Source organism: Hyperolius riggenbachi, chromosome 1, assembly GCF_040937935.1.
Source record: "Hyperolius riggenbachi isolate aHypRig1 chromosome 1, aHypRig1.pri, whole genome shotgun sequence".
NCBI lineage: Eukaryota > Metazoa > Chordata > Amphibia > Anura > Hyperoliidae > Hyperolius > Hyperolius riggenbachi.
Genome location: NC_090646.1, coordinates 445,344,113 through 445,365,204, shown reverse-complemented (window position 1 = coordinate 445,365,204; position 21,092 = coordinate 445,344,113). Strand labels below are relative to the sequence as shown.

The 21,092-nt window shown below is 43.6% G+C and overlaps 1 protein-coding gene across 1 annotated transcript in view; it reads left to right on the top strand.

Moving 5' to 3' along the window:
* Positions 1-1,680: 1,680 nt before the first annotated feature.
* LIMK2 (LIM domain kinase 2) overlaps positions 1,681-21,092 on the top strand; it is a 79,339-nt gene continuing 59,927 nt past the window's right edge. The window contains exon 1 of the mRNA XM_068238624.1: positions 1,681-1,831. Within this exon, the coding sequence (XP_068094725.1) occupies positions 1,762-1,831 (70 nt within the window). The 5' untranslated portion in view covers positions 1,681-1,761. The remainder of the gene's footprint in view (positions 1,832-21,092) is intronic.

The following is a 21,092-nucleotide window of genomic DNA, read 5'->3' as shown; positions in this document are numbered from 1 at the left end:
ACATCATAAGCACTTCTTCTCCAGGTCTACAATGTTTAAATGTGGTTTAATATATGTATGTAGACATGATTCTGCCAGTAGTCTATTGACCTTAACAAATGTTGCCAAACATCTAATTGATGTTGGTTTATTTAGCAAAAGGGTGATGAGAAACAGTAGAAACACTTCATCAAGAAGGCAAGGGAAAGGGTCTCCCAGGATCGGACCCTGCATAGCTTTATACTTCTGCTGCATCATACAGGAGTACTGGTATCATGGATTCTCCCAGAGCCGGTTCTCTCATGAAGCAAAGTGAAACACTTGCATCAGGTGCAGAGTTTACAGGAGCAGCATGTTTGTACTGTGTGTTTATACTTACCGCATGCAGTCAGAGTAGGAGGAGAAGTGAGAGGAGAGCGAGCAAGGTGAAGAGGTCATCATTTGGGAAAAGGAGCTTGTTGTGCTGTGTGAGGAGTCTGGCAGTGAGTGAGGAGGGGGGAGGAAGGGAAGCCTCAATGTTTCATTTGACTTGCACAGCAGAAGGGAGGTGGTGGCACTGCTGTCCTCACTGAGGAGGAATGGAGGACGGCCAACTGGCTGGGGGTAAGCAGTTTGTTTGTCACAGACTCGCAGCCAGCCAGGCAGTTTGTTATTGTGTTGAGCTGCAGCATGTAATGACTCAAATTGTTGCATATGCTCCCTTGCAGAATGAGAACATTAAATGAAGCAGAGTAAAATCAGTGGTAGTGGTGTTGGTTGGGGGGGATTGGCACATCTTCACAAGTTTGCCTTGGGCAGCAAAAAGTTTAGAAACGGACCTGGATTTTCCATCAAATTTCTGCCCTAGTGCTAGGAATACACCATACGTTTTTACCCCTGATAGATGAGTTCAATAAATAATTTACGACATGTCTGATATTCCTTCCGATCATTTTTCGGCTCGATTTCACACAGAAGTGAATGGAAAACGATAATAAAAACGAGTGGAAGTTAAGAGATTTGAGCACAGAATCGAGCAAAAAAAACGATCAGCTGGAAAATCTAGCGGAAATGCATAAAAGTGCATTGATTACTACAACCTAATGATGCAACAACAGTATTGCTGATACAACAGTATTGTTATCAAATTACGCATAGCTACATTTAAGGATGCAATTTTAGTGAATGATTGATTGATTGAATTGGATAGTGGTAATGGTGCCAAACGACAACATAGGATCGTTTTATCCGATGGATAATTGATCCTTTTTACTGTATGATTCTGATTTTTTTTGTGGAAAAATTCCAAAGGCCATCAGACACAGCTCAAGAGGCTCTAGTCTAGACTACATGTACAAGTGGATGTGAAGTGAAAAATAGCTCCAGGTACTTACAGGTTATAAAACAAAAAAACAGTAATTAACGATGAATTTATGCACTCTTTTTTTCATTCAATGCAGCAGTTTATTTCCTATTTAATAGTCACATAAAATAAAGCCTGCTGACGCCTTTCTGTGTCAATATTGTAATTCAAGACAAATTATTGCATAATCTTCCGCATACCTTCTGTAAACTTTGTTGAATCATCTTTTACAGTGTTTGAACTAATTCTCTTCCTATAGAGATAACAGCTAACGCCGAACTCTCGGCCAGCCTGCAGCAGCCCCACACTGGTGCCGCCCAACGAGGGCTGGGGCTGCCGAATAGTTTGCCAGGTGGGTGTGGCTTAGATAGAAGTATTGGGCGAGAGGGAGGTGACTCTGATGCAGGTACAGATTGATCTGCAGCGCTTTCCATACGGTGATGTCACCCGAAGATGTCAGCGAAGTTGTGTGTGTGAGTCGGGAGCGGCCGGAGGAGATCGGAGCTGTCGGTATGTGGAGCAGTGAGGAGATGTACCGGAGAGGGAGAGGGGGAGGTGGCGGGAGGAACTGGCCAGGCTGCCGATGGGACTCCCGTGTCACTGTAGCTGAGTGCAGCAGTCCCCGAGCTCTGCCTACCTGAGCTCTTCCCTCGGGGAATAGAACTTGTGGCAGCAGCACTGCGTGTCCAGCGCACATCCTGTGCTTGTTATTTCATACTTGGCTTCCAGCAGGCAGCAGAACAATTGTATAATCCTAGCTGGGAATTCCTTTGTTCTCGGGATATTTGATGATTGCCAGTTCGTGTTCCGGGAGCTGATAGTTATTTCCAGCATCCTGAAGAGGGCTATAGCCAGGAGGGCACTCCCCAGTGTGCAGTGACTGGTGCTAGCATGTAGTGCTACTTGTACCATGTTACTATTGTCTGAAGTGTGGTGGATTTTTTTCCCATAAATGTGTAGATATTGCGGTCATGGTCACAGCTCCTCCTGCTGCCTGTGCTCTGGCAATGCACACATTTATAGTAATAACCCCTGGGCACCAGAAAGCGCACGGATGTTGGCATGTTATCTTTTGCTCAAGAACACTTCCTTCCACATGTAGCACTTTATTATGGCAAATACTTTGTTGTTGAAACCACATTTACTGAAACATTTCACCCTTTTCAGTCATGTGCACTTTTGTGCATGGCACAGACTAACCAGCAAGCTCATGGTGACCCAGAACTCATTGGAGTGTGTAAGGGACTACAATGGTCCTAAAAGCCCCCTTACTAAGATGTTAAGAAAAACAAGTTTGCTTTCCTAAAACAGAAAGAATTTGCGATAATTCAGGTTGGAGTGAGCTTGAGATGTCTCCCAGAGCAACACTGCTGAATATATGCAAATTAACCATTCTACCCTTAGAAGCTAAACACACCTCCAGAACCGCTGGAATGCAATGATGTGTCAGCTTATTAATTTGTACAGAGCCATAATAATCCAACTTTTGTGCATGGAGATAGGTAGTTTGCCATTGCTGTGAGTACAGATGACATCTGTGTGCATTGCTGTGATGTGCTTTTGAAAAATCCTATTATAGTTGACCTATACTTTTCAGGTTGCTGGTCTACAGAGGTGCTTCAAATCACTGTTGGTACTCCCAACTCTTTCTTGATGTTTTCAGAAGTGTTGGAGAATATGTTCAGTTTAAAGGTGACTATACATTACTTGATTATCAGCATTGATATTCCAGAAATTCAGTTATGTTGCTGGAATGTAGCAGAGATCAGTGCTGCAATGTGGCTGTCTGATCATCGTTCCTTGTTCGGGTGCCTGTGACGACAGATCCCCAGTTGGTCTCCCCTCTATATCTAATGTGTACACCATGGACCAGGGATGAGTGTTGCAGTGTAGTTTTGGCTCACCTGGCTGCTGGCGTGTGCCTCATTGCCTCCCCGTGACATCACGTACAAAGGGGGGGGGGGTTATTGGGTTGGATGATGACATGTCACATGGGGGGGGGGGGGGTGGCTTGTAGGCTGAGGTGGCTGCACAGATTTCCAATAGTTTTCATACTGAAATCAGTTGGAAAGCTGTGTGCTGAAGTGGGGCAGCAATAGATTCCTCTATTATTAGATAGAGGTATATTTCAGATGATGTGCATGGGCACCATAACTGTACTTCGACAGTTGTGGAGTGGTGCTATGAAGGGCTGGTTCACATGAGCTTCTGCTGAGCTTCCGCTTAGCGTTTCATTCAAACGCCTTGCTTTTTTTTTTCTTCCCAAGAATACCAGTATTTAACAGTTAAGCTTTTAATGGCTTTTGAATGCTTTTAATGGCTTTCAGGAGAGTGTTGTATTTTCTGGGCTTTTGGTGGATTCATTGCCCACAGTATGCTTTTAATTGTCCATACACCATACAGTTATGCTCATAAGTTTACATACCCTGGCAGAAGTTATAATTTCTAACCATTTTTCATAGAATATGAATGCTAACACACCAACGTTTTTCACTTATGGTTAGTGGTTGGCTGAAGACCTTTATTGTCAAACAACCGTGTTTATTCTTTTTAAATCATAATCACTACGGAAACTACCCAAATGACCCTGATCACAAGTTAGCTTAGGGCTCTTTCACATTAGGCAATACGTGCACTAACCTGATTTTGCGCATGTGTTATTACCTACGGCGTGACGTCGGGAAGTTGCGGTTCAACGCTGATCAGTGATCCTAGTTCTAATTCACCCGACGGAACAACGCTTGCGGCGGACAATTGAAAGCTCCAAGAAGCGTTACAACGTAACACTCAGGAACACTTTGTCTAATGTGAAAGGTAACATGAAAGTCAATAGACTTTAATGTTACCCCGTTTACCGCATCCTAGGAGAGTTCCGTCAAAATGCTCTGATCAGCTCCAAGTGTGAAAGAGACCTTACCCTAGTTCTTAATACTGTGTATTGCCCCTTTTAACTTCAATTACAGTCTTTTGTGGTAGTTGTGAATAAGGCTTTTTATCTTCTCAGACGGAAAAGCAACCCATTCTGTCTGGCAAAAAGCCTCCAGTTCCCATAAATTCTTGAGATGTCTTGCATGAATTACAGGTTTGAGTTCTCCCTAGAGTGGCTGAATGATATTGAGGTCAGGAGACAAAGGGCTGGTTCACACTGGCAATTGCTAAATGCTAGCGCAATCGCCTAGCGATTTTGTGAATTTTTTTTTCTAGTGCTTTTGGGATGATTTTGTGTCCAGTACAAAAGCGATTTTTGAACGATTTCAGAGTGTAGCAATCAGCCAGTGATTGGTGGGTAGTTGTTTTTTATTTGAAAAATGATGGGAAAAGTGCTCAAAAATCGCTGCACTTAAAAAAAATAAAAAGCAATTTTGAAGCAATTATATACTTATAATGGAAGCGCTATTGCTTCAAAAACACTGCATGCACCACGTTTGTGACTCCTAAAATCGCTTAAATGAGAACAGCTCCATTGGAATACATTGCTGTAGCGCTTTTTTTTTTTTTTTTTTTTTAGCAATTTGCCTGATCACCAGTGATCCAAAACGCTGCCAAAATCGCTGGAAAAGCACCCAGTGCGCACTAGCCCTAAGATGGCCACTCCAGAACCTTCACTTTATTTTGCTGTAGCCGATGAGAGGTTGACTTGGCCTTGTGCTTTGGATCATTGTCATATTGGAATGTCCAAGTACGTCTCATGCTCAGCTTCCTAGCTAATGAGTGGGCAGGCAGCTCAAAATGTGTTGAGAGAAGGATGCAGCTTCAGAAATTATCCTTGTGAAACCTTCCAATCTATGATAATGCAAATATTTTATTTTGCTATTCGGGTGACTTTTTTTCAGCATTGTGGCTATAGCTAGCCATCTTGTTTGCTGTTCTTGTCAAGTAGGCATGAAAAGGACATTCATGTAAGGGTCTGTTTCCACTGGCCGCGTTGCTAGCGTGCGATCGCCGCACCATATACACCCGCAAGCACTTCTGGTTGCGCTGCGATGCGTACCAGTGCAGCTCAATACAATCCATATGGGACCCGAATGCGAACTGCGGAAAACTGCAGCATGCTATCCATAAATGTAGCAGCACCGATATGCATCGCATTGCGACCAAAACTTAGTGTCAATGGAAATGGTTTCATTGACTTACATTGAATGCAGCTACTTTGAATGTGATGCGGCGATCGCACCGCGTGTAGTGGAAACTGGCCCTGTAATACAGAAAGTGTATGGGGATGGGACCATGTGTGCCATCTGACAGACAACTTTTATGCTGGGAAAACACGATGAGTTTTGGCAGATTTATTTTCCGATCGACTAATCGTTTTTCTGATTGATTTTCCATTCACTTCTGTGAGAAAAATAATCAAAATCAGATCGGACCTGTCGGAAATTATCTGTTGAGCCATCTATCTGCCAAAAAAATCTCATGGTGTATTCCCAGCATTAAGGCCCATACACACGTCTGATTTTTGCAAACGACGGGTCGTTTCAACGTCCCGTCGTTCAGTCGTCCGTACGCCAAATCGGGTGTGTGTACAGACTGTCGTTCGGGTGATAAGACTGGTTTTGAGCGATCCGCCGGGTTTAGAGTTGAATTACAGTCACTTAACTGTACCCATTTCCCTGAACTGCCATATACTCAACACACCTGGGATTATATGTAAATGCTTATTGTTTAAAGATATACAAATCTTTTTAAGGTGTCTCGTAGCTTTAATTGTTTTTGATTATTGTTTAATAAGAGCATGATCTATTATCATTGTTCATTCTGCAGACACTGCAGCAAACGATACTGACCTTTCACAGTTTGTGTACTTAGTGAGTGGTGGTGAAGTAAACCTAAAGAGATAAGCCAACAAGACAACCCTTTGTATTCTTACAGTACAATTTTCCGTTAGCTTTACCAGTCAGATCGATTTTTTTTTTTTTTTTTTTTTTTTTACCCATTCAGGTTCCGTCGTTTTCACGTGAGAAATGTTCACCTCCCATTCATTAGCCTATAACTTTATCACTACTTATCACAATGCACTGATCTATATCTTGTTTTTTCCGCCACCAATTAGGCTTTCTTTGGGGGGTACATTTTGCTAAGAGCCACTTTACTGCAAATGCATTTTAACAGGAAGAATAAGAAAAAACGGAAAAAATTCATTATTTCTCAGTTTTCAGCCATTATAGTTTTAAAATAATACATGCCTCCATAATTAAAACTCACGTATTGTATTTGCCCATATGTCCCGGTTATTACACCGTTAAAATGATGTCCCTATCACAATGTATGGCGACAATATTTTATTTGGAAATAAAGGAGCATTTTTTCCGTTTTGCATCTATCACTATTTACAGGTTTAAAATAAAAAAATATAGAAATATTTCATCTTTACATTGATATTTAAAAAGTTTAGACCCTTAGGTAAATATCTACATTTTTTTTTTTTTTATTGTAATGGTTTTTTTTTTTTTTATAGTAAACATTTTATTTGGGTAGTTTTGGGAGGGTGGGAGGTAAACAATAGATTTATAATGTAAATGTGTGTTAATTTTAATTTTTTTTTTTTTTTTTTACAGGTGTAGTATTACTTTTTGGCCACAAGATGGCGGCCATGAGTTTGTTTACATGACGTCACTCTAAGCGTAACATACGCTTACAGTGACGCATCGGGAAGGGACCGGCCAGAAAAGGCGCAGCTTCCGAGAGAAGCTGTCGCTTTTTCAGCGGGGGAGAGGAATCAATGATCGGGTACCATAGCCCGATGCATTGATTCCCTGGCTACCGAATCCGCGGCCGGGAGTGCGCTACCATGCGGTAGCGCGCATGGTTCCTTTACGTAGAAACTACGTCCAGGAACCAAAATAGGTTAATGTGTCCGATCTTAATCTCTCAATTTTTTCCGATTGATTTCTGTTTACTTCTATGGTAAATCTAGCAGAAAATTGTATAGTGTGCACCTAGCATTATGCTAGGAATACTGTGTGTGTGTGTGTGTGTGTGTGTGTGGTTTTTTTTTTTTTTTTTTTTTGCTGCAGATTGTTTCCAACAGGTCTGATCTGGTTTCAGTCGGTTTTCTGATCGATTTTCTTCCCCAATCCTTGCATCCTCAACTTTTGCACCAGACTTTTGTGGGGAACAGTGTCGAAGGCCTTTGCAAAGTCCAAGTATATCACATCTACAGCATTCCCAATATCCATATTAGCATTCACTACCTCATAAAAGCTGAGCATGTTAGTCAAACAGGACCTGTCTTTAGTAAACCCATGTTGATGCTGAGAAATAAGATTATTTTCTACTATGACGTCATGTATAATATCTCTTAGTAACCCCTCATATAGTTTGCATACAACTGATGTAAAGCTTACGGGTCTATAATTTCCTGGATCTGATTTTTTTTGCCCTTCTTAAATAATGGGAAAATGTGGGCTGTACGCCAATCCACTGGGACTCTGCCAGTTGAAAGAGAGTCACAAAAGATAAGATGAAGGGGTTTATCTATAACTGAACTTAATTCCCTTAGGACCCGAGGATGCATGCCATCCGGGCCAGGTGCCTTGTCTATTTTTAATTTATTTAGTCTTGCCTTCACTTCTTCCTGCGTTAAGTATTTAATATTACCGTTGGAAGATTGAGACTCTTCTGCATCTGTAATTTACAACAGTGCTGTTTCCTTTGTGAAGACAGAAGCAAAGAAGGCATTTAATAACTCTGCCTTACCTTGGTCATCCACCATCGAGTTCCCACCCTCATCCTTTAGGAGTCCTATACAGTCAACCTTTCTTTTTTTTTTTAGAGTTGATGTACTTGTAAAACTTTTTTGGGTTAGATTTGATTTGATATCCCTAGCGATTTGATTTTCAGCTTCGATCTTTGCCAGCCTAATTTCTTTTTTTACACTTTTTATTGCATTACTTATATTTGCTTAGTGCAGCCTCGGTCCCCTCCTGTTTTAGGACCTTATAGGCATTCCTTTTCCTCTTCATTTTATCCCTAACCTTTCTATTCATCCTTAGAGGCCTTTTTTTATTCCTAGACATTTTGTTTCCATATGGGATATACATACTACAATATTGATTGAGAATAAGTTTAAAGGGACTCCGAGCTCACCCAAAAAAAGAAAGTTGTACTCACCAGGGGCTTTCTCCAACCCAGTGCGTGGCTTTAATCGCGCATGCGCAGTACTTTCACGCCGGCCGCCGTGATGACACGAGGCGGCCGGCGTGTGACGTCAGCCGCGTCATACGCGGAAGGAGCAGCCCGACACTCTGCCGAGTGTCGCCCAGGCTGCGGCCTGTCAGCCATTCCGGAGCGGGGAGAAGGAGAGGAGCCAGGACGCCGGCGTGGGACCTCCCGACCAGCACTGGGCTGGAGAAAGCCCCTGGTGAGTACAACTTTCTTTTTTTGGGTGAGCTCGGAGTCCCTTTAAAAGCGTGCCATTTCCCTTCAGTGTCCTCCCCTTGTATTATATTATTCCAGTTCACCAAACTTAGTGCCTGCCTAAGTTGATTGAACTTTGCTTTTCTAAAATTCATAGTTTTAGTGGTCCCGCTGCCCCGTGGCCTATCAGTCACCAGATCAAACGTTATCGTTTTGTGATCACTATTTCCCAAATGTTCTTGAACCTGCACATTTGATACATTATCTGGCCTTTTAGAAATGATCAGATCCAGTAACGCATTCCCCTAGATGGTTCCGTTACCATTTGAGTCAAGTAATTGTTCTGTAGTGCTGCCAAAAATCTGCTGCTTTTACCAGAATGGGTAGCCTCAGTACTCCAGTCAATGTCTGGAAAGTTGAAGTCACCCATAACTATGACCTCATTTTTACTTGCAGCTTTTTCAATCTGCTGTAGCAATCGCAGTTCTGTAGCTTCATTAATATGAGGTGGCCTGTAGCATACCCCAATAAGCAATTGGCAACTTTTATTTCCACCATGAATATTTACCCAAACGGACTCCACATCTTCGCAATCTTTCTCCATCTCATCGTTGAGGACAGCTGTAAAAGAATTCTTCACAAAGAGACAAACCCTTCCACCTTTTTTCCCTGTTCTATCCTTCCTAAACACATTGTATCCCTCTAAATTATCTATCCAGTCATGGCTTTCATCCATCCATGTCTCGGTTATTCCCACAATGTCTTAGCCTTTGTCATTCAGAATGAACTCTAGTTCGTCTATTTTATTTTATTTGCAAGGCTCCGAGCATTGGTTACCATGCACTTTATATTTTTACCACCACACATCAGGTAGGATCCTGTCAGATTCGACTTGACAGGCATCTGACAGAAAACTATCGGATGGTCGAATCTGCTGCAAATCTTTAAGTGTATGGCCACCTTAAGGGCCCGTTTCCACTATCGCGAATCTGCATGCGTTTTCTGCATGCAGATTCGCATAACCATGCGTACATGTAGTTGTATTGTATGTCCTGTTCTTTTTCACACTTGCCCTGTACTTGCCAAACCCAATTCCGGGCATGGCCCAGTCGTGCTTGGCGAAATAAAAATATTCTGATAACCAATACAAGTTAATTAGCCTATTTCCACTTGCCAGGAAAGCAGAGCGTTTTTTTTTCTGTGCAGAGCCATCAGAATTGTGGTGTGCGATTTGCATACAATGTAATTAATAGGAAATTCACATGCGTTTTCGCTATGCGAATGTTCCATGTGAATTTGCATATGTTTTCGCATAAAATCAATGTAAAAACACACAGGCACTAACATGGTTAAATGTGCATACTTACTAACCTACACAAAAACGTACGCGAATTCGTGGTAAAATTTGCATACGAATTTGCATCCGCATGCAAATTCATTTTGTCGTTTTATGCAATGAATTCGCACCGCACAAGTGGAAACAAGCCCTAAGACATGAGCAAGGTTGGATGCACAAGTTACCAGCATAGTATTCTACACCTCAGTCTAGCCACGGAAGGGGTACCAGTAGGGGAGGGACTAGGGAAGAAAGGGGTATTGGGGGTTCTTTAGATCTATAACCAATAAGGATTGTTACCATAGCTGTTTCTGTTGCTTTTGTAAAAGTAGCAAATATAATGTAGGCAGAAGTGTCATCTTTTATCTTTTTATCTATGTAACCCTTAGCTGCACAATTCCAGCTCTTATTAGATGCTTGGTAGAGTAGAAGGACATTTTTTTTAATCTATATTTGTGAGTGTTTGTTTGGACTAATGTGAAATAAAAATAATTGAAAGGATTGGTTAGCACACTAGCTTCTCAATGGAGCCTTTGTTCTTCAATCAGGTGTCAAACACCACATTGACAATTGTTTCCGGGCCGCACAGGGTCTCCTTCTTCAGAACAGTGCACTGATTTGAATCTTCTGGGATACCGCTCAGCATCCCTGGTTATGCACACGACCTGATATGGCAAGGTGTGCCTCTCCTCTCCTCTTACCTTAATGTGAAATAAATCTGTATAATAGATTTTTTTTAACACCCCTAGTGTAGCTCAGCGTGCCAAAAGCAGTAATCCTGAGTCACACTTCGTGATACCAGCGGTCAGGGAATGTGCAGAGTTTGCAGTGGAGCAGTATACAACTAGCTTCCCCAGGATCTGGCCACATGCAGCCTGTCTTCGTGTCCTCCAAGGCACTCCGGCTCTACGGTGAGAGCATTGTCATGACGACAGATGCTACTTTTACCATAGAGACAGCACGCCTAGGAGGACACAATGAAGATTGATTGCATGTGCCTGCTGGATGCTGGAGTCGTGAATTGTATACAGCTCCTCTGCAAACTTTGCATAAGATTTGGGGTGCCCTGTCCGGCTACCTATACTGAAGGAAGGGGCACTCTCTGGCTATCTATATTAGGGGACCTCTCAGGCTACTTCTACTGGGGGGGGGAGGGCACCCTCTCTGGCTACCCATTCCAGGGAGAACACTCTCTGGTAACACTACCCATCACGGGGGACACACTCCCTCTAGCTACCCATACCGGGGGGGGGGGGGGGGGGTGTACATTCTCTGGCCACCCATACCGGGAGGGGGGGGGGGGACACTCTGGCTACCCATTCTGGGGAGGCACATTCTCTGGCTACCCATACTGGGGGGGGAGCACTCTCTGGCTACCCATACTGGGGGAAAACTGGCTGCCTATTCTGGGGGGGCATATTCTCTGGCTACCCATATCGGGGGGGAGGGGGGTGTACATTCTCTGGTCACCCATACTGGGACACACACACACACACACACACACACACACACACACACACACACACACACACACACACACACACACACACACACACACACACACACACACACACACACACACACACACACACACACACACACACACACACACACACACACACACACACACACACACACACACACACACACACACACACACACACACACACACACACACACACACACACACACACACACACACACACACACTCTCTCTCACTCTCTCTCACTCTCTCTCTCTCTCTCTCTCTCTCTCTCTCACTCTCTCTCACTCTCTCTCTCTCTCTCTCTCTCTCTCTCTCTCTCTCTCTCTCTCTCTCTCTCTGGCTACCCATTCGGGGGGTGCACATTCTCTGGCTACCCATACGGGGGGGGTCCATACCGGGGGGGGGGGGCACGCTCTGGCTGCCCATTCTGGGGTTGTACATTCTCTGGGCACCCACACTCTGGGGACACACACACACACACACACACACACACACACACACACCCTGGCTACCCATACCGGGGGAAAACTCTCTGGCTACCCATACCAGGGGTGTGTGTGTGTGTGTGTGTGTGTACATTCTCTGGCCATCCATACCGGGGGTGGCGACACTCTGGCCACCCATTCTGGGGGGGCACATTCTCTGGCCACCCATACCGAGGGTGGGGGCACTCTCTTGCGACCTATACCGGGGGGAAACTCTCTGGCTACCCATTCTGGGGGGGGGGGGGCACATTCTCTGGCTACCCATACCGCCATACCGGGGGGGAAACACTCTCTGGCTACCCATACCGGGGGTGGGGGGGGGGTGGAGCACACTCTGGCTACCTACGCTGAGGGGCTTCAATGGCTACTTATACGGACAGTGGGATTATTTTACTATTTCTGAATGTAAAGTTGCAACAATGTACATACAGTAATACTGAAATAATCAGAATGCTAGGGAGATTAAACTGTGTATCAAAGTGCAAAATAGTTGGTACTTTCACCTCTTAATAATAATCGTTAACATTAAAGTTAAAAAGTGACTTGGTTCCTTCTCTAGAGGGGCGGTGTAGGTAAACTGCTTTCTGGGCTGTAGCGCTGTTCACAGCAGATATTTTACCCTTCAAGCAGCTTTATTTTCCAAGGCAGCCAGAACACAGGAGTAAAATAAACATCAATTGCTTTTATTTTCTTTGAAACTCATTATGAGTCATATATTTTTAGAAACGTTTAATGTAGGTGAGTTACTACTTTGTTTCTTAGTGCCACTTGGGTGTAATCCTGATCCTGTGGCATTTAGGTTGAAAAGTGTTTTGTTTGAGAAATATAATATTAATCAGATTTCTTTTGTTGTTGTTTTTTGTACTTGAGCTTCTCAGGCCAGGTTAGCAGTTCTCAGCAGTATCTTATAGCTTGTTGGAAGCCCTCCATGCCATCTCTTCACCAATGTTACTACTCTGGTGAATAGCACCATGTTAAGTGGATTGTGAGTTTGAGCAGAGACAAGTCTGCAGACACAGACAGGTCTGTGCACTAATACCAAGATAAAGATACATCTATCCAGGCACAGTCCCTTAAGTTAGGACATTTAAATAATGGGTACTTCTGCACAGTGTAGGTGACTACGCAAGGGAATGCACTCTTTTGTAAGGGCTGGTTCAGACGCATGTTTGGAGGCGTCGCGTTCGTTGGCGTCGCAGCAGCAATGCGTTCGGGCTTTCAGCAGCGTTCGCATTGCGTTCGGATGCGGTCGCGTTTTTTTTTCTTCCCCTAGGGAAACATTACCCGTCTTGGTTAACCGCCCCTGGAAGCAACATGTAGCTTCCAGGGGCTCCTTGAACGCCAGTGGAAATCGGGACCCGAACGACGCGTTCGTGTAAACTCACGTGAAAGCTTGGTACAAACGCTCCCATTCACTTGAATGGGAGCGTTTAACACCAAGCCCCGAACGCTGGCAGTAAACGCTCTGCAAGCGTCCGTCTGAACCAGCCCTAAAAAGACTCCGGCTTTTAACTTAGCTGTAAGGAGAGTGGTGATGCCTGGATGATTGATCCATGTGAATGCATTTGTTTGAACATTTGTACGTGAGTGTGCAAAGGGTTAACTTTTTTTTGGTGCTATTTTTCTGGCCATGCCCCCTTCCCCCTTTAGCACCTTCCTAATAACTTATAGTAAATGTCCTAACTTGAGGGGATGTGCCTGGATATATGTATATTTATTTTTCTTGTAACTGACCTTTGTGACCAGGGTTTAACCATCTTAGCGGTATGGACGAGCTCAGCTCGTCCATCACCGCCGATGGCTGCCGCTCAGGCCCTGCTGGGCCGATTTCGATGAAATAAAGTGCAGCACACGCAGCCGGCACTTTGCCAGCCGCGTGTGCTGCCCGATCGCCGCCGCTCTGCGGCGATTCGCCGCGAGCAGCGGCGAAAGAGGGTCCCCCCAGCCGCCTGAGCCCTGCGCAGCCGGAACAAATAGTTCCGGCCAGCGCTAAGGGCTGGATCGGAGGCGGCTGACGTCAGGACGTCGGCTGACGTCCATGACGTCACTCCGCTCGTCGCCATGGCGACAGGAGAAGCCAAACACGGAAGGCTGCTCATTGCGGCCTTCCGTGTTAATTTTAGCCGCCGGAGGCGATCAGAAGAACGCCTCCGGAGCGCCATCTAGTGGGCTTTCATGCAGCCAACTTTCAGTTGGCTGCATGAAATAGTTTTTTTTTAATTTACAAAAAACCCTCATGCAGCCGCCCTGGCGATCTTAATAGAACGCCAGGGTGGTTAATTTAGTTGCACTCCGTTTCCTCTGTTTATGACCATTGCCAGGGCACACGCGGCTTATGCTGGTGTGTGCGTAGGGGCCAATAATATATTTCGTTAGCTCCCTTGTGAGTTTAGTTTGATGCACTATCTGTCCCAGGAGATGTCAGGATGTGTGCTCCTAATCTTTTAGATAGGGTTGATGCTACCTCTGTGAATGTCAGAAGCAGCTAGGTTAAGGTGGCCATACACTGGTCGATTTGCCATCAGATTCGACCAACAGATAGATCCCTCTTTGATCGAATCTGATCAGAGAGGGGTCATATGGCCACCTTTACTGCAAACAGATTGTGATCGGTTTCAGGCTGAAATCGATTCACAATCTGTGGAGCATAAGCCCGCCCCCCCCCCCCCCCCCCCCCCTGCATACATTACCTGTTCCGCCCGGCGCGAGTCCCCTGGTCCCAGCTGTCTTCTTCTCTGCTCCGGGCTCCAGACCGTTCCTGCAGCTACTGAACTTTCTGTTCAGGGGAAGTTTAAACAGTAGAGCAGCAGCTGGTTCGGAACCCAGCGCGGAAAGAAGACAGCGGTGACAGCGGGGACTCGCGCCGGCTGGAACAGGTAATGTATACCCGATGTACTTCGTCGGGCAATCGAACGCTGCTATCGACTCACTCCCGACCCGCCGGCGACCGAGAAAAATCTTCCACACGGACGAATCGACGGGAACGATCGATTTCGGACGGAAATCGATCGTTCTGTCAGCGGTGTACGCGGCGATTTCACAGCCGATTCTATCACTGTGATCGAATTTTTAGGAGTATGGGCCCCTTTAAAGTGAATATCAATCTCTGAACTGTCCAAACTCCTTCCATCCCATCACTGGTATTGGCTAATCTTTCACTGTAAACACACAATTGACTTTGTCTATCTCTCTGTGCTGATGAAAGTCTTTCTAATGGTACCCATACACGGTAAAATAAAAACGTTCGATTTTCCCGTTTACGCGTCCGAAACAATCGAATGAAAGTCAAAAAGGATTTTTTTTTCCGATCAAGAAAAGCGAGGGATTATCCAGTTTGATTTTTCAATAAAAATCCAATTAGACCTGCTGAAAAAAATCTTTATATTCGATCTAACAGAATAATCAAACTAAATTATCTAACTGAAAAAATTGTACCATGTATGGGCACCTTGAGGCTCATCATCCAGTCTAGTTCCTCCTTGCTTGGTGTAATAAACATACCTAAGCTGTTAACAAAAACTAGATACTCATCTCAGTAGAGGGAAGCCTTTTGGATGGTCCAGAAGCTTCCCCAATATAAATATACCGCTCTGTTGAAAAGCTGAGTCCCTCTAAACATATTCAACAAAATGTTCAAATATGTTGCTCGCTGCCTGGCTCCCATTTATGTATGAGTGCGGCCGCCAGTATGGTCCTAGCCTGCCTAGTAGTAGGGACCTGTTTGTGAATGGCTTTTTCTTCCGCGCCCGAGCAGCCTTATGCTAATGCACAGGCATGAAGCTCTTGTTGCTACAGGAACCGCAATGACCACTGCAAACCTAGCCTTAGTTGAGAGAAGTCCTTAGGGTTCTTTCACATTAGGGCAGACTTTATGCGTTAACGCAAACGGCAGCCGTTTGCGTTAACCAAGGTAAGATGAAAGTCCATAGACTTTCATTTTACCTTTCACACCCGACGCTGCGTTTCGATGCGTTGTGGTTCCGACGCACCCGGGCGCAGTTTTTCATCCAACGCACCCGCGAGGTGGTTTCCGTCGGGTTTAATTACCAGCTACCGCCGCTGATTGCGTTGCACCGCAGATACCCGACGACACGCCGCAGGCAGACAACGCGTGCAGGAGAAAGGCTCCTGCACGCGTTGTCTAATGTGAAAGAGCCCTTATCACTGATGGGGAGGACAGTTCTGTGAGGGATCTTTTTACATTCGCTAGATCCTCATCCAAGATGACCAAGAATGATTGTTTGAGGTGATGAAAATCTAATATGCATGAAAAAGGATTTTCAACGGGTTCAGACCCACCACAAATGGAACCAGCTCCAAGCTCCTTGCTAACCTTTTCCATAGTAATAATCTATTCATAAAATGCAGTATTTCTTTGAAACTTGAAACCTTATTTTCAGCATTTTGAGCCAGCAATATAAGCATTATTATTGAAAGACATGAATTGCTGGATTTGTGCGTCATTCATTTATTAATTTAGTTTTGCTAAGGAATGTTGCCAGCTATAGCAATTCCTGTTTCTTCAGATAGTATTATTACATGAATTGCATCTAATTAAACATGTCAGAATTGCACAAAACAATTGGCAGCATTCTTGGAACATCCAGTCCTTAGCCAACATTAAAATAGCATTTTTTTAAATTCCATGCAAATTTTTCTGATTATTATTTTTTTTATTTATATATAGTGCCAACATCTTTGGTAGCGCTGTATATAGTGCAAAACTAATATTGGGGAACATATATACATGAGAAGTTCATGACATCCTGCAATACAAGTATCCGTATATTCCAGCGTATAAGACGACCCCCCAACTTTTCCAGTTAGAATATGGAGTTTGGGATGGATATACTCGCTATATAAGACTACCCCTCTTCCAACGCACACCAAAATTTTTTGATAGATAGATAGATATATAGATATAGATAGATAGATAGATAGATAGATGGATAGAGAGATAGAGAGATATTTAAAAAAAAAAAATTATATATATATATATATATATATATATATATATATATATATATATATATATATATATATATATATATATATATATATATATATTTTATACACATATATATACACACACACACACCTGGCATATAAGACGACCCCTACCTTTTCAGATGATTTTCAAGGGTTAAAAAGTAGTCTTACATGCCAGAATATACTTTATATATACATGCATACATACAGTGCTGCCCATAATTATTCATACCCCTGGTAAATTTTGAAGTAAAGTTATTTTTATTCAACCGGTAAGTAATTTTTTGACGGGAAATGACATAGGTGTTTCCCAAAAGATAAGACAATGTACAAGACCCATTATTGTGGGAAAAAAAATTCTCAGCTTTTATTTACATTTGAGCAAAAAGTGTCCAATCCTAAATTATTCATACTCTTCACAAACTGTCACAGTCTGTGGGAAAATCCAAAGTTCTATACCCCGTTCCAAATAGTCCAAGCTGTTCTAAAACATCCTACTTACCCTGATTAATTGAGAACAGCTGTTTTAATCAACTCAGCAGATGAAAATCAGCAGCTCTCTGCAGTTGGTTTGTGGACAGACATGGCTAAGGGCCCGTTTCCACTAGTGCGGTGCGAATCGCTGGGATTCCACCGCTGACAAAATCGCATGCGGATGCGATTCCGCATGCGATTTTTGCCGCGATTTCGCATAGGCAGGCTATCAGCGATTTTAACCATGTCACTGCCTGGCTCAATGTACATTAGTTTTAGTGCGATTGCAAAAAACGCATGTGCGTTTTCCCCTATTAAATACATTGCCTGCGAATCGCCTGCATTCCACACGCAGGCGAATTCTGCAGGACCTACCGTGCAGAAAAATCCTGCACAGAAAAACGCACCAAAAAACTGACAAGTGGAAACAGTCTCATCCACTTGTATTAGTTATGCGAATCCGCATGCAGACAACGCATGCGGATTCGCTCTAGTGGAAACGGGCCCTAAGACAAAGGAGCTCAGCAGGGACCTGCGGCTGCATATTTTGGCTGCTCACAAATCAGGAAAGGGCTACAAGGCCATTTCTAAGGGTATGTTTCCATTGGTGCGGTGCGATTCCAGTGCGGATATCACATGTGCGATTTTGCATGCGGATGCATTTTTCCATGCGTTTTTCTATGCGATTTCGCATGCGTTTTGTGGCCAAGCGGTTTTAACCATGTCAGTGCTGGTGTGCTTTTTACATTGTTTTTATTCAAAAACGCATAGAAAAGCGCATGGCAAAAAAAGAATGCGTTTTTCCTATTTAATTACATTGTATGCGATTCGCACACTGCTTTGCGGTGTACGAATTCTGATGGCTCTGCCGTGCAGATTTTTTCTGTACAGAAAAACGCTAAGAAATCCTGACAAGTGGAAACAGGCCCATCCACTTGTATTGGTTATGCGAATCTGCATGCAGAAAACGCATAAAGATTCGCTCTAGTGGAAACGGGCCCTCAATGTTGTCAAGTTCCAGTGGCTGCAGTGCAAAGTATTACTAAAAAATACAAGATGTTTCGCACTGTGGGAAATCTCAGAGGATGTGGTCGGAAGCCAAAAGTGAAACCTGTACTGGACAGGAGGATAGTGAGAGAGGTGATAAAGACCACTAAGGACATCCTGGTGAATCTGGACTCTGCTGGTGGCAATGTCTCAAGGCAGACATTCCAACAGACACTGCATACTGCTGTGTTCCATGGATGCAGACCAAGGAGGACGCCACTTCTCCAGATTGACCTTTGCAATTGCTCATCTGGACAAAGACGAAAACTTCTGGTCTTCTGTGTTATGGTCAGATGATGATGGTGTTTGGTCACAATGATGACTCCTTCATTTGGGGTAAAAATGGAGAAGCCTTCAACCCAAAGAACACCATCCCCCACTGTCAAACATGGTGGTGGGAACCTAATGCTTTGGGGATGTTTTTCAGCCAATGGACCAGGAAACCTAATCACAGTAAACGGCACCATGAAAAAAGAGCAATACATGAGGATTCTCAATGACATCAGGCAGTCTGTAGAGAAACTTGGCCTTGGGCACTAGTGGACATTTCAACATGACAATGACCCAAAACACACAGCAAAAGTGGTGAAGAAATGGTTCGCAGACAACAACATTTAACGTTTTGGAGTGGCCAAGCCAGAGTCCTGACTTGAATCCAATTGAGAATCTGTGGAGGGAGCTAAAGATCAGGATGATGGCAAGAAGACCCTCCAACCTGAATGATTTGGAGCTCATTGCTAAAGATGAATGGGCAAAAAGCTGGCCTGCAATTACAGGAAGTGTTTGATTGCTGTAATAGGCTTTCCTATTGATTATTGTAAAGGGTATGAATAATTTTGGACTGGACACTTTTTGCTCAAATGTAAATAAAAGCTGAGAAATGTTTTTTTTTTCCCACAATAATGCCTCTTGTACATCGGCTTATTATCTTTTGTGAGACACCTATGTCATTTTCTGTAAAAAAATAAAAATAAAAAAAAATTACTTGCTGGTTGAATAAAAGTAACTTTAAGTCAAAATTTGCCAGGGGTATGAATAAATACGGGCAGCACTATACATACATACATACATACATACATACATACATACATACATACATAATGTGTAGTTTGAGATATCCCTAAAGTTGGTACATGTTCATATGATCAATTACAGCAAAATAAGAAAAAATTGAAGGTCTCTGCCCTTGTGAGCTTACAGTCTAGAGTGTAGTGGGGTGGAAACAATAGAAGAGACACAGGAGTTAGCAGATGAATCCATGAGCCTCTATTGCGACCTACAATGAATTATAGGTGTGTTTTGAGAGTATGTTTGTTTGAAGGTTTCCAGGGTCTGAGCACGATGAACAGGCTGTGGGTTCCAAAGGAAAGGGGATGCTTGTGAGAAGTCCTGGATGCGGGAGTGAGAGGAGGTGACTAAGCTAGAGGACAAAAGGGACTCCTGGGAGGAGTGAAAGTTCCTGGGATGGGATGGTATATAGAGGTTAATGAGGAAATATATGGAGGTGACAACTTGTGTGGAGCTTTGTACGAAAGCGTGAGGAGTTTAAACTGGATCATTTGGGTAATTGGTAACCAATAGAGAGATTGGCAGAGAGGGCTGCCTCAGTGGAGCAGGAGGAGAGGTGGATGATACGGGCAGCAAAGTTTTTTTTTTTTTTACTTTCTTTGGGATTGTAGAGGTACGAGTCTGCTTTTTGGTAGACCACAGAGTAGGGTGTTACAGTAGTCGAGATGATATGATTAAAGCATATACAAGCATTTTGGTTGCCTTCTGTGAAAGGAAAGGACAAATTCTGGAAATGTTTTTGAGACGAAAGTAACAGGATGTAGTTAATGTGTTATAATAATAATAATAAAAATAATAATAATTAGTGCTTTTCTCTTGCCCCACTCAAAGTGCTTGGAAGGCAGCCAACTGAGCGCACTCAGTAGGCAGTAGCAGTGTTAGGGAGTCTTGCCCAAGAGCTCCTACTGAATAGGTGCTGGCTTATTGAATAAGAAGTGTTGAGGTTTGAACCCAGGGCTCCTGTGTCAGAGGTTGAGCCCTTAACCATTACACTATCTAGCCACGGGATATGTGGTCTAAATGAGAGCTCAGAGTCTAGAATTACCCCCAAACAGCGAGCTTAAAGAGTTGAGGTTATTGGGGTGTTTTCTACATTGATGGTGACTATAGGGGATGGAACAGAGAGAGAAGGTGGACTGTAGATCAGATGTTCAGAGGCCCACAGGGTTTTTTTTTTTCTTTGTCTTTTTTTTCTTTGTGTGATCGTGCTAATGACATTTAGCGGTGCACCCTGACAACGACCGTCACGGCAGATTGGATCTTTAAGATCCCAGGCGACTCCGTGCAACGTACTGTGATCGATTGAAGTATCATTCGGGAATGTCCTGTAATGTTGCATGGTGTTGCTTATACCTACCGTCAAGATGAATTGGGGAGCATTCGTCATTGGGGGACGTCGCTGGATCCATCTTCCTACATTGCAGCGGCGAGTATGTAGCTTATACTGTATCTTTAGGTGTAAAAATGTTGTTTGGCAAGGAATGTCATAGAAAACCCTGTGACACAGTTCTCAGGAATACATTGCAGAG